The 13,197-nt window shown below is 42.9% G+C and overlaps 1 protein-coding gene across 1 annotated transcript; it reads left to right on the top strand.

Moving 5' to 3' along the window:
* Positions 1–2,552: 2,552 nt before the first annotated feature.
* On the top strand, positions 2,553–12,688 carry KCNV1 (potassium voltage-gated channel modifier subfamily V member 1). The gene is made up of 4 exons (XM_418390.8): positions 2,553–2,700; positions 3,373–3,885; positions 5,623–6,149; positions 11,877–12,688. The coding sequence occupies exons 2-4, from the start codon at positions 3,404–3,406 to the stop codon at positions 12,386–12,388; spliced, it is 1,521 nt and encodes a 506-aa protein (XP_418390.6). The 5' UTR covers positions 2,553–2,700; positions 3,373–3,403; the 3' UTR covers positions 12,389–12,688.
* The last annotated feature ends 509 nt before the right edge of the window (positions 12,689–13,197 follow it).

Below are 13,197 nucleotides of genomic sequence, written 5' to 3'. Positions count from 1 at the left end.
AGCTACAGAGGGGAGTGTTTTCAGTTGTCCATACTAACGGAGAAAGTATGCCTGAAGAGCATTTCCCGCTAACAGAAAGAATGACTACTGAAAAGAGTAGTCTCAAATGAGGATGGGTAAGTAATTTTGAGACTGAACAATTGCAGGTCTATTGAATTGAGTAAGATATCTTGCTGTGGTAAGGTACTTACTTCTCATTACGGATGGCCTACTTAATTTTTTGTTGTTGTTGTTTGTTTGTTTTTTAATTATTGCTTTTAATTAAGTGCTGGCTTAAGTGCTATCCATCAAATAAGCTGCACTCCCAGATGGCAATCCTGGACTGAAAATGGGATATAACTGAAAGCTGGCTTCCTAACAGCACTTGCTGATTTTGATAGAAAATGAATTCATATTTTCGTTTTAAACAATAAAAGGCAGAACATTTATGCAACTAGGTACTTATATTTCCTTATAACACACCTGAAATTTAAAATTACTGAGTTGGGAATGGTCTCAGAAGGTCAGCCAACCATTCCAGCCCACTGGAGAAAATGGTGCAGCTCTTCTATTCTTGACGAGTCCTTGTGTCCAGGCACTTCTTTGGTGACCTGTACACAGACCAATATACAAATGATCTCCTCCACTGCCTCATAATCCTGGAACCAAAACTTTCCTGACCATTATCCTCAATGTCCTTCCTGTCATTCAACTTCATTATTTCTATGCCTGTTCAGTGTGCTCAAAAAGACCAAGTGACTTCTTCAACTTCGTGAGCAGTCTTTCATATATCTGAAGATTGTTACGTCATGCACTATCCCCTCCGCTGTAGCTGTTCCATCCTTGTTTTTCCTCTTGCACCATGACTTCCAAACTTGCTTCTTTCTGTTCTCTTCTGGATTCCTTTCAATCAGTGCACTTTCACAATGAATGGTTGTCCAGAGTGGATTCCTGCACCAGCAACTACTGAGCAGAGCAGACACTGTTGCAGTCATTGATGCTAAAACAGCAATAAGAAAAGCATTCAGTTAATCTTAATATAGAGAAGATAGCTGGTATCCAAAATATGAGCCATTAGGACACCTCTGTGAAATAAATGTGAAAAAAATACATAGCTGTACACAGTGGCACATAGGTCACATGAGGGGGGATACAAAGCTGGGGATATGGCATACAGTACTGGCAGTCTGACACACATGGATGCATATTTTATAAAACAAATCATGTAAAAGCTGGAGGATTGGCTGACACACCTGAAGGCAGTGCTACCATTCAACAAGACCTGGACAGACTGGAGAGCTGGGCGGGGAGGAATCTGATGAGGTTTAACAAGAACAAGTGTAGAGTCTTGCACCTGGGGAGGAATAACCGCATGCATCAGTACAGGTCAGGGGATGACCTACTGGAGAGGAGCTCTGCAGAGAAGGACCTGTGGGTCCTGGTGGACAACAGGTTGGTCATGAGTGTGCCCTTGTGGCCAAGAAGACCAGTGGTATCCTGGGGTGCATTAAAAAGAGCATGGCCAGCAGGTTAAAGGAAGTGATCCTCTACTCTGTCCTGGTGAGACCACATTTAGAATACTGTGTCTAGTTCTGGGCTCCTAGTAGTTCAGCTGAGGGTCACGAAGATGATTAAGGGCCTGGAGCATCTCCCATATGAGGAAAGGCTGAGCAACTTGGATCTGTTCAGGCTGGGGAAAAGAAGACTTAGAGGGAATCTCATTAATGTTTATAAATATTTAAAGGGAGGTGGGAGGCAAATGGATGAGGCCAGTCTCTTCTCAGTGGTGTGTAGAAAGAGGACGAGGAGCAATGGCCCAAAACTCAAACTTTAGAATTTCCGTACTAATATGCAGAACTTTTATATGGTAAGGGTGATAGAGCACTAGAACGGGTTGCCCAGAGAGGTTGTGGAGTCTCCTTCTATGGATATATTCAAGACCCACCTGGACGCCTATCTGTGTGACCTATTGTAGGGTACCTGCTTTAGCAGGAGGGTTGGACTCGATGATCTCAAGGTACCTTGCAACCCTTGTGATTCTGTATGGTTCTGTATGGTTTCCTACAAGAAAGGAAACAACATTGAAAAGGTTACTATTAACTCTCACCATACGATACAGCGGTGCTCAAAGGTCAACACAGGACAGTGTCAGACATATCCCAAACTACTTTACAAAAAAAAAGCTGAGGGGATTTAGGTTAAAACAGGCTCTTTAGCGTAGATTGCCTGGCCATTACCACGGCTGTCTGCTTGACACTTTAAATCTGATCTGCGGTCATGATAGAGATGTTAATGAAGACACACCACCTGCTCGGAAGCATATTTGGTTTTATGTATATCAGCAGAGAGCTAGTTGTATTCAAATCGCCCCGCGAGCTCACTCGGAGAAGTTGGCGGCTCTGAGAACCCCTCGAAGCGAGCACTCCCGGCCAGGAGGCAGCGGGCTCACGCCCGCCCGCTCGCCGAACCGCGCCCCCTCCTCAGGCACCGCGCACGGCCACAACGGCGAACGCTCGGCCCCGCGGCGGGGAGGGCGGCGGCCCGGCCCGGCCCGCCCCGTGCCGCGCAGCCCCGCCGCCCCCGCCTGCACCCCGCGGCACATGACCCGCCATGGAGGCGCGCCGGCGCTGCCCAGAAGTTCGGAGCCGGGGGAGCGAACGGAGGGGACGGCGGCAGCGGGCGCCCAGCCGCGGGTGGCACAGCGGGGCGGCGGGCGGGCAGGTGAGGCGCGGCGCGAAGCGACGGAGCGCGGCCGGGCTGACGGACGGTGCGCGGCGGCTGCTCCAGGCTGGGGCGAGGGTCCCACGGCGGGACGGGACGGGGTTGGTCGGGCGGGCCGGCAACTTCGGCGGCGGCTGTCGGCGGGCTGCCCCGGGAGCTAGGGTACGTCTGTGAGGGCGCTGAGGGGGCCGGGGCGGGCGGGCGGACGGAGCCGTGGGGCCGGAGGGAGGGCGGAGGCGTCAGGCGAGGCCGAGCACGGGGCGGGTCGCCGGGCGTCCCCGCTCTGCTCGCACAGCCCGCTGAAGGCGATGTTGGTGCTGTGCCGTGCTCGTTCGTTTCCGTCACACTCGGCTCTCGGGACACTTGATTGAGAGGTCGGGGATGACCATGAAGCCAAAGGGGCCGCGTGGGTTTTCGCTGGCAGATGGTGCCTGGCGCTTCTCCCAGATAGCGCACAGTGGAGGCTGCCTCACGGACCTCAGGTATCTTTGGTACAGGAGCCCAGCAGCACGCTTGGCTTCTGTCTGAGATGGAGGCACTATTTGGAGGAAGTGGGGATGGTGAGGTGCTCCGGGGACAGGAGCCAAAGCATCAGAAAGTGCCTCATCTCTAGGCTGGCCCCACTGTCGCCACTAAGAACATCTCTGCAGCTTTGTTGTGTTTTCCATCCAGGAGAGTGTGGGCTGCTGCTGGCAGCTACAGGATGAAGTCGCCTCCCTGCTGCATGTCTCTTAATTCCCAAGCGTCCCTGGAGGAACAAGGGAATAGCACGTCGCTGGGTTCCCTGGACTGCAGTGTTTTCTCCAGCGAGGAGGAGCAGGGGCCCCTGCTGCAGAAGGTTGTTCCTTCGTTGGACTGCTTTACGATCAATGTGGGAGGCAGCCGCTTTGTGATGTCCCAGCAAACTTTGTCTTGCTACCCTGACACTCGTCTCGGCAAACTGGCTGTGGTGGTCTCTGCTGCCCGGGACGTGGCCTCTGGCCTCCTTGAGCTCTGTGATGATGCTAACCTGGTGGAGAATGAGTATTTCTTTGACAGGAGCTCGCAGGCGTTTCACTACATCCTGAACTACTACCAGACAGGGAGGCTGCATGTGATGGAGCAGCTGTGTGCACTCTCCTTCCTGCAGGAGATCCAGTATTGGGGCTTGGATGAGCTCAGCATCGACTCGTGCTGCAGAGATCGGTGAGCTGTGGGAAGACACAGAGCAGGACCATGGGCTGAGTGATCTCAGCACAGGCTGGTGTTCAGGGAGAGATCCATCAGTAGGGCAGAGAAGGTAGCACAGAAGAAATATCCTCAAAGTTGGGCAAATCCAGCAGTGAATCCTACTCTGGAGGTAGATGGAAGTGGGAAATGAGACAAAGAGGTGTGTTGAGTGAGATCTCTGCTTACCTTTGCTGTGAGGGACAGGTTGGCAGTGGGGGCAAGATAGTGAGAGCCTGGAATGAGGAGGATCTGGGTTTTTCTGCACTTGTTACAGACTGGCCCTGAAAGTTCAGAGTGGAAGGTGGCAGTGCTGGAGATAGAATGGGCTGTCAAAGCAGAGATGTACTTTCAGTGTCATTCAGATTGAGATTTTATCCTAGCCAAGGGGGATCACATGTGGAGTCACGGGTTGGGAGAGTTTGGAGCCTTGCTGCCCCGTACTTTCTGCACAATTCCAAGCAGGAGAGGCAGAAGGTGGGAGTGGTCATTGCTATGCTGAGAGTGGGTGGCATGGCTGCAGGGGCAGACGTGAGGGGAAGCATCGAAGATGGATGTAGCAAATTACAAGGAGGGGGCAGCAGCAGGGGGAACATGACTTGTTGGAGACCAATTGTGACAGACAGTTTAGGAACAAGGTGGGTTTTGACTGAACCACCCCCAGGATGTTTCTGTTAATTCTATTTGTACCTGCTTTATCCCCCATATTAGCATTACTGGTTTGTCTGTAGTATAAAGAGTGCAACTGCTATTGATCAAACTGGTTATGTCAAAATTATTAGAAATAATCCAGCACATCCATTCTCCCTCAGCCCTCCCCCCCTCCAAAAAAAGGCTTCAGTTATTCTATCCTTACATGGTTCAGTTCTGCATCTGAGACAGTTATATCCTAGTTTTCATCCCATTCTTCATTCAGTAGTAGATACAACTGAAAGATCCTAATTCTTTGGTGATACAAGAAGCTACAGACCTCTTGGGCATATGCAAGAGTAACTGTGCATCAAATGAAGGCAAAGTTGCATAGCCCCTTAATTTAAGTCCTGATATCTACAGTTGTCAGGAAATACAGATATAAAGGAAAATAATGTTTACAATATAATTTGGGAATGCTGTTTCATGAAATAGTTCTGTAAGTACACTAACAAAATGCTCAACTATGCATTTGCAATCGGTAAGATGCATGCTTTGTTGTGTGACAGCCCATATGTTTCAAGTAAGATGACATGAGTCATCTGAGCATGTATTGATCAGAACTTCATACATGAACTGCACAGCTTTCATTATGTCTTTCTTTTTAGCACTGCAGATACACACCAGTGTAATAAAACTGCAATATAATTAATAAAACTGCAATAAAATTGAGGTTAATGGAGAAACAGAGGGTCTGGGTTGCTTATAAGAATGCACATTAGTCATGGAACTAATCCTACTTTAGTCAACATGATTCACATAAGTAGCACACTATCTGAATAAAATTAGCATGCACATACAAACTGTCACTGTTGTGACATGGGTAAGCAGGAACATCAGGTCAAAGGAAACATGCTGTAGGGTCTCAGTTAATAAAATCCTTCATAGCAAACTTGACATCAGGGTTTTCTAATTTCCGATGAGGTATATTTTAATGTGTGTTCTTATGCCTCTCGTAGTAGAGGATAAGAAAAGCATATGCATACTGGCATTAAAAATCTTTTTGTTGGGGGGATTCCTGGGCAGGTACTTCAGGAGGAAGGAGCTGAGTGAAGCCTTAGACATCAAGAAAGATGCTGAAGAACTGGATGCTCAAGATGAGGAAGAGGACTTTTCTGGTAGCCTTTGTCCCAGTGTCAGACAGAAACTTTGGGAAGTTTTGGAAAAGCCTGGTTCCTCTGCAGCAGCTAGGACTTTTGGCACTTTATCCATGGCTTTTGTTGTTGTGTCCATTGCCAACATGGCTTTGATTTCAGTGGAGCTAAGCTGGCTGGCACCACCACTACTGGATGCCCTTGAGTACCTGTGCATTGCATGGTTCACTGTGGAGTTTGTTCTGAGGTTCCTGTGTACACGGGATCGGTGTCGCTTTCTGAGGAGTGTGGCAAACATCATAGACCTCCTTGCTATTTTACCTTTCTACATCACACTGCTGGTAGAGAGTCTGTGTGGTGGGGAGAGCTCCCAAGAACTGGAAAATGTGGGGCGCATTGTCCAAGTGCTGAGACTGCTCAGAGCGCTGCGGATGTTGAAGCTGGGAAGACATTCAACAGGTACTTCAGCCATGGCAATGGTAGTTTTTACTTTTGCTACCAACAAACTGTCCCCATTTTGTGTGCATTTCTGCCTTTTATATACAGTGTAATGTTAGCTGTGGTAGCTTGTGAAACTCTTACTTTTGGACATTGATAACAGTGTCAGGAGATTTCTTCAATAAATTTTAGTTCTTCATAAAGCCAGTACATTTCATTTGCATAGAACATTTACAAAAGCAGGCCCCAAAGCTGCATGCTGTAAGCCCTTCACCAGTCGTTCACGTCAGAAATCTTTTCAAGCATTTTTATTTGAGTTAGTTGGGAGCAAAGCAAGGGAAGAAACAGAAGTGACCCATGCTTTTATATTATCAGAGGCTCACTAATGACAGTTTATAATTTTCTGTCATCATTTGTTACACTTCAAAAGTTTATGCAAATAAATGGATCATGATTTTGCCTACATCGCACATCTTGAAAACAATGAGGCTCTGTTGGATAGAGAATGTTTCAATAAAACTGTTTAAAGTGAATCATACTGAGCAGTGGGTTGATGGGCTCTCTGACCATATCGAACATGTTGGAATCTGTATGATATGTTGAACACAACTGGGGCACTGAATTGGCATTAGATTCAGCACAGAGTGGCAATGTCAGGTTCAGCCAGCATTCTGATGTGGTGCCCTTTGTGTCCAAGCACTCCCAATGTAGTCCTTCCAGAATTTCCTGCCTTGAAGCAGTAATGGTTTGCTTCATTTTTTGGAGAGCCATCTCCACCCTCTTCATGAACTAGCCCTATTTCAGTGGGCATTTTAGCAGCAGGATGTGTCTTTATTTTTGTTCCCACTGAAGAGCAGTGAATCTTCATACCAGTAGCAGCGAGTAGCTTTAATACTGCTGATCATAATCATAGTGGTTTGGGATTATGCCTATCCGGATGCGTAACTGTCCCTTGGAAAGCAGTTGAGAGGAAGCTGCTAATGATTCAGTCTGTCAGTGAGTTTGCTGTGCTTCAGTTTAATTTTTACAGTTTTTGTTCTATACAAGGAAGCCTACTGCCCACTTCCAATTACATGAATGTGAACGTGTTCCTGCCTTGTTCTGTTTTGAGAATAAGAAAAAGATTTTAACACATTAAGGCACTTTGGTGCTAAATGACAAGATTATGATCCAAAAGTATGATAATTCTAGTTAGAAACTTTCCAAAGTTTCCACTTCATCATACTTCACTGGTACAGAATGAATGCACAAAATTCAGTTCTGAGGCTCTGTCAGCTGTAAAGTAAGTTTCAGATGCCTGTGTAGTAACTGTTAACTTCAGCTGTATTCAGTGCTTCAGTGCTTTCAGAGGTGATCTAAACCATAGGTGACCAACCCGCTGGTTTTATGTTTTTGTTTACCTTTTTGTTTGGTTTGTTTTTTGTTTGTTTGTTTGTTTTTTAATAAAAAACTTATTTAAAGAAGCCTTCTTGCTTATATATGTTAACTATTTTATATATTTTGTATGTAGCCCAAGTCTAGCACTCCTAGGCAAGCCAAAATGTTGGACACCCATGGTCTAAACTTTTGTGCCTATGTATTTTTAAAGTTAAATTCATTAAAATATTATTATAGTTTATTTCCCAATATTTGGTTACTAATGTTAAGAGCTTAATAATTCATTTGCCATGTTTGGTAGAAGAAAGGAATTAATTTTATCTAAATACAGTCTTCTGCTCTGAAAGTGAGCTGCCATCATTCTTCTGCAATCAAAATATCAATTTTAGCATACAAGAAGTGACATACATCACTATTTAAGCCATTCAGAACAGCATTACTGCCACTGCTTACTTCTTTGATGGTCTGGAGTTACTAGTTACTTAGTCACAGAACAGTAAATCAGCACTGCCTCTTTTCTGTATAATTTAAATTTGGAAGGTCATGAATTTGATTTTCTGTCAGAAGAGATGTGGTTGCTAAGGCAAAACATAACTCTAATAAATCAAGACAAAAAATAGATTAGCAGATCTGAAGCGTAATTTCTGACCAGTAGAGGTTTGTAGTGGAAGAGAGTTGTACTATCATGGTTCCGAACACACTTCTGACCATAGTAGCTAAGATAAACACTGTAAGTACAATACACAGACACCATCCTTGCACATACCTAGGCAGTCCTGATAAATCTCAGAGTGTAGGAGTAGCACTCAAACACTTCTCTCTTGCACTAGGCAGCTTAAAACTGCCTCCCAGTGAGGGTTCTGTCACTCTTGCTCTTTCAGATTAGATGAAACTTCATACACTGCTCACCTGTTTTGTGTGGCAAAAGGAGTGCAAGATCAGATGAAAAGAGATGAAAAAAAATTGTGGCTGCCAGGAGCAACTCCTCTGTCACCAAGGCAGGATGGTCACAGTCACATCTGCACGGTCACTGTGCAGACCCACAAAAAAGCTGAGATCCCATTGGCAGCATGGTTCTGCTATCAGAGGCAGACATGAGTTTGGAAAAATCTAAGTCACTTCTTTCCTATGTTTTTAAAGAAATGGCAGATTAGTCCTTTTTGTGGGGAAGGGAAAGAAAAATGGAATAATCCCTTGAAAGCTGAACTCAGTTATCAGGAGATAGATGTAATGCATAGAAACACCTGGGCCATACTAGAGTGAGTGTTAAATTATGCAAAGTGCTGTACCTTGTCAAAGAAAACCGATCAATTAGTAGTACTTCTACCAGAAAATGTATAGCTAGAGGATGAGGTGACTTCTGAGATACTGAAGTTAAAAATTTGAATGGGTTAGGAACGAGTAAGAACTGAACCTGCATTTTTCACATTTTCTGATGCTCCTCAGCTGTTGGCTTCCTTCTGGGGCCATGTTTTGTCTGAGGCTTTGCTGGTCCTCCTCTAGGAAGCACTGAGAAATTTACTCCTTGAGAAGCAGGATGTGAGCACCTGATGGCAATGGTCATGTTTGAGAGAAGGTTGTAGCTTATGTAAGGATGAGATGTTTCTGGATTCATGAGAAAGAAAAAACTTCAGCATTTCCAGAATTCAGTGCCAGAAATTTAGGATGATTTAAATACTGTGTGTAAACTGAGTCTCCTGATTATCAGCTTGCATTATCAAGTTCCTCTGGGCAACAAAGAGGTGGAACTTGCAGTGCATGGGAGAAATGCCTCTCCTTTCTGCTGCTGGTTCCCAGACTGGAACTGTTTGCTTGCCTTAACCACACTGGCTGTTGCAGCAGCTCAGCACCTTCCAGCATGAGTAACCAAGCTGTGATAGCTCCTGGCAAGGAGCTCTCATAGCTCTCATAAGACTTGCTGAGGTGTCTGTGATGGAACAGCTCCAGTTTGGCTGTATGCTAGGGCTGGATAAATCATTTTTAAAAGTTAAAGTAAAGCAGAATACATAATCCTTCTGAATACACCAACTGAATCCCATTTGGAATGAGCTGTGGAGTCCAGTAAGTTGTCAGATTCCAAGATTCATCTAAACAAATCTGACTTCTTCTGAAGGCATGAAGTGATGGAGAACCACCACTTCACTGATTTCAGTGATCATGCACCATTACTACAAATATTTACTTTGATTTAAAAAAAAATGAAGGTCAGTCATTTTTTTTTTCTTTTTTTTCTTTTTTTTTTTGCTTTGATTTTAACAAGTTAAAGAGTACTTTAGGTATTATTTTCCCTCATGATAATTAAGACAACTCTTTAATACCTGGTTTTGATAACTAAGGCAGCTTGAGTTCTGTTGTGTTTTTTTTTTTCTCAGAGATACTGAATCATTTTTATTGTACACTTAAGTTTTTCAGCATCATTGTTTTATATGAAGATAATAGAACTAGGAATAATTTTAAAAGAACAATAAAAGAATAATAGTAAGAATAATTAACCATTAAAAAAATATTTTGCTGAAGGTGTTGTCAGTGTGATGCAAATAGTTAGCAGTCACAGCCTTCTTCCTGCTTATTTCAAGATTTAAGAAAGTTGTGCTGTTGTTTTGTTGTTTTCTTTTTTTTTCTTTCTTTTTTTTTTTAAACCAGTATCCCTGGGCTCCATTGTAAAGGGCAAACCTGGATTTTACAGTCTTTACTTATGTTACAGAGAATTTTAAATAGGTGTACCTTCTTCCTATGTCACCTGAAAGGATTTATTCTTCTGCCTTGCTCAGTATGAAATTTTACATGGCAATTGAGTGTAGGAACTTCCTTGGAAGATGAGATCTTGATCTGTGTCCTTGCAATTGTCCCTTGCTTTTGCACTGCTATCTTTGTGTATTTTCAAAATCTGGAGGAAGTCATATTAATAGAAAAAAAGATTAGTCTGATATATCTTATTCCCCTTTTCTGTTACATAATTAACCTGTATCACTTACAATAAACATTCTGACCAACAGACTATCATTACAGCAATATAAAACCTGGATATGGGCAAATCCATAATATAAGCTAGCAGAAGAAAACTTCGAGAAAGGAAACATCCCCTATAAAATAGTCTGTTCTTCCACTGTTTGCTGAACATAAATGAAAGCTTTAAAACTCATTAGATCTAAAGGGAAAAAGAAACTGAGCCAAAAGCAAAAAGAAATTTTAACTTATTTTGTGATTGTGGAAGGAAAGCAAATCAAATTGTTTGTTACTTCAATGAGCATATGAAGTCTGCAAGCAGAAGCAGCAAGCCTCTATGCAAATGTTGTTTCAGTTACAAGTGTACTCTCATGAAGATTAATTGATAAGCACTGTGGGTTTTTTTTCACTTATTAAGGAAAACATGTAGCATGTTTTTAAGAAGAATATTAATAATTCAAAATCAGATGTGATTCAAAAGATAATTTCAGTCTCTCATGTTTTTCAACCAGTTTGGTACCCTGTTATCTTTTGTTTATGAGCAACATTTATCCATTGCAGCATTATTGGATTTACTTTCCTGCTTGCTTCGTCAGGCAGCCTGGCCTTGAGGCAGCAGCTCTAAAAGGAATGTGGGGCATTATGGAGAGCAATCTGCTGCACATAAATTCCCTGTTCAACTCATGGGCATCAGTGAATTACCAGGAGAATACTTGTTTGCTTTGGGAAGCTTTGCTATCACCAGTTTTGGCACAAGCACAGCTGCTGCTGGACTACTGTATTTGTTTTGATCTTTCCAGATAAAGATGTTGATAGACTGTGAGGGGGAAGAAGGGTCAGAGGGAGGTGATGAGAACTATAAAAGGATTGTAAACAGTGCTTAGCAAAGGAAAGGTACTGTGTGACAGAATTAGGCTTGAAGTACCTACCTGGGAACATGAATTTGACAACAGGGTGCTCTTTGGACCAAGAGAAAAATATGACAATGGCTGGAAAACAGGCACATTCCAATTGAAAGTAGGAAACAGATGTTTTTAGGAGTTTTAAATTGCTGTTTAAGTAGCTTAATAAAAATTGTGGGAGACTCTCCATTATGGCCAATTACTAAATCAAGATTGGGTAGTTTTGCTAAATCATATGTTGTATGTAGTTCAAATGATAAGTAATAAGGAGAATTTGTATGCTCTGTATAAAGGAAAGTGAGATGATATTAGTGTTTCAGTCTAACATCTTAATCTGTTTCTTTTTAAATCACATTTTTGCAGTAGTTTTGCTTGTAGGAACTGCAGCCCTTTTTCATAAGCCATGTTCATTAACAGCCAAAACAAAGGCATAAAACAATCAGCTTTCAAATACGATATGTTTCACGAATCCCTGAAGGGAGCTACACAAACCAACTTACTGACAGCATTTCTTGTTTTTCAGGATTGCGGTCCCTTGGAATGACAATTGCACAGTGCTACGAGGAGGTTGGCCTGCTGCTGCTTTTCCTTTCTGTAGGAATCTCTATATTTTCCACAGTGGAGTATTTTGTTGAGCAAGGTGTGCCAGGCACAACTTTCACAAGCGTACCTGGTGCTTGGTGGTGGGCAACAACATCCATGACAACTGTTGGTTATGGTGACATTAGACCAGATACAACTGTTGGTAAGGTAGTGGCCTTCATGTGTATACTGTCAGGAATACTAGTTTTGGCTTTGCCAATAGCTATCATAAATGACCGGTTTTCTGCCTGTTACTTTACACTGAAGATAAAAGAAGCTGCTCTTCGGCAGCGTGAAGCTTTAAAGAGACTCATGAAGAACTCATCCAGTGACTCAAATATCAATGTTAATTTGCGGGACATATATGCACGCAGTGTTATGGATATGTTACGGTTGAAAAGCAGAGAGCGAGCGAGCACTAGGAGCAGTGGAGGAGATGACTTTTGGTTTTGACTTTTAAGTTACTTAGCCTTGTATAGCAAATAGACTACTTCAAAAATGTGGTATCTGTTTTTTTATCATTCAACACATAATGTATTGCTTTTCCATCTGGAGCTTTAGTTACTTGTATAGAATAATATAGCCGGTGTAAGCAAAAGGCTCTGAGGGTGCTCAGAAACATACTCCCAGAACTGGTTCTTGGTAGGTGCGAGAGAAAATAATGGGTCCATCAAAGTAAAACAGTGTTAGAAACACTTGTCTATGAATCTCATGTCTTTGCTAATGTATAGTAATAAAATCTTTTAGCTGAAATTGTCATGGTGTTTTGAATTTTAAAGACCTATAGGATTTGTATTTGCAAAAAAAAAAAAAAAAAAAAAAGCAAAAGTTAAATACATTAGGAAAATCTGAAGAAGTAAATGGTTACCAGATAGATACATGGTGGGTATCAGGAGATGATAGGTGAAAAATATTAAGCTGATCAAAGATCTGCAGCCAAGTGTAAAATAGTCATGAACTGGGTGCCATAACCTCAAGCATCCTCTGCAATTGCTGCAGATGTTAGAGGAGATAATACAGCCTTCTTTGCAGCAGAGAGGTCATTTACAAACTTACTTTGAACCATGTCTTCTCCTTGTGTTTTGATTCTCTTAACTTATTTGTGCAGCTAAGCAGATTTTGTGCATAAGTAAAGTCATCAGTGGATCCCAGAAGAAACAGAAATGGTAAAAGATAACAAGTTACTCATTTCTCTATCTATCTCCTGTCAAAATCAGGAAGTATTCCAGTAAGTGAGCCAGATGTAAAAAAAAGGATTATAA

This window comes from Gallus gallus, chromosome 2 (assembly GCF_016699485.2).
Source record: "Gallus gallus isolate bGalGal1 chromosome 2, bGalGal1.mat.broiler.GRCg7b, whole genome shotgun sequence".
In the NCBI taxonomy this organism is placed as follows: domain Eukaryota; kingdom Metazoa; phylum Chordata; class Aves; order Galliformes; family Phasianidae; genus Gallus; species Gallus gallus.
The sequence above is the reverse complement of the archived record's forward strand: the minus strand, read 5'-3'. Positions and strand labels throughout refer to the sequence as shown.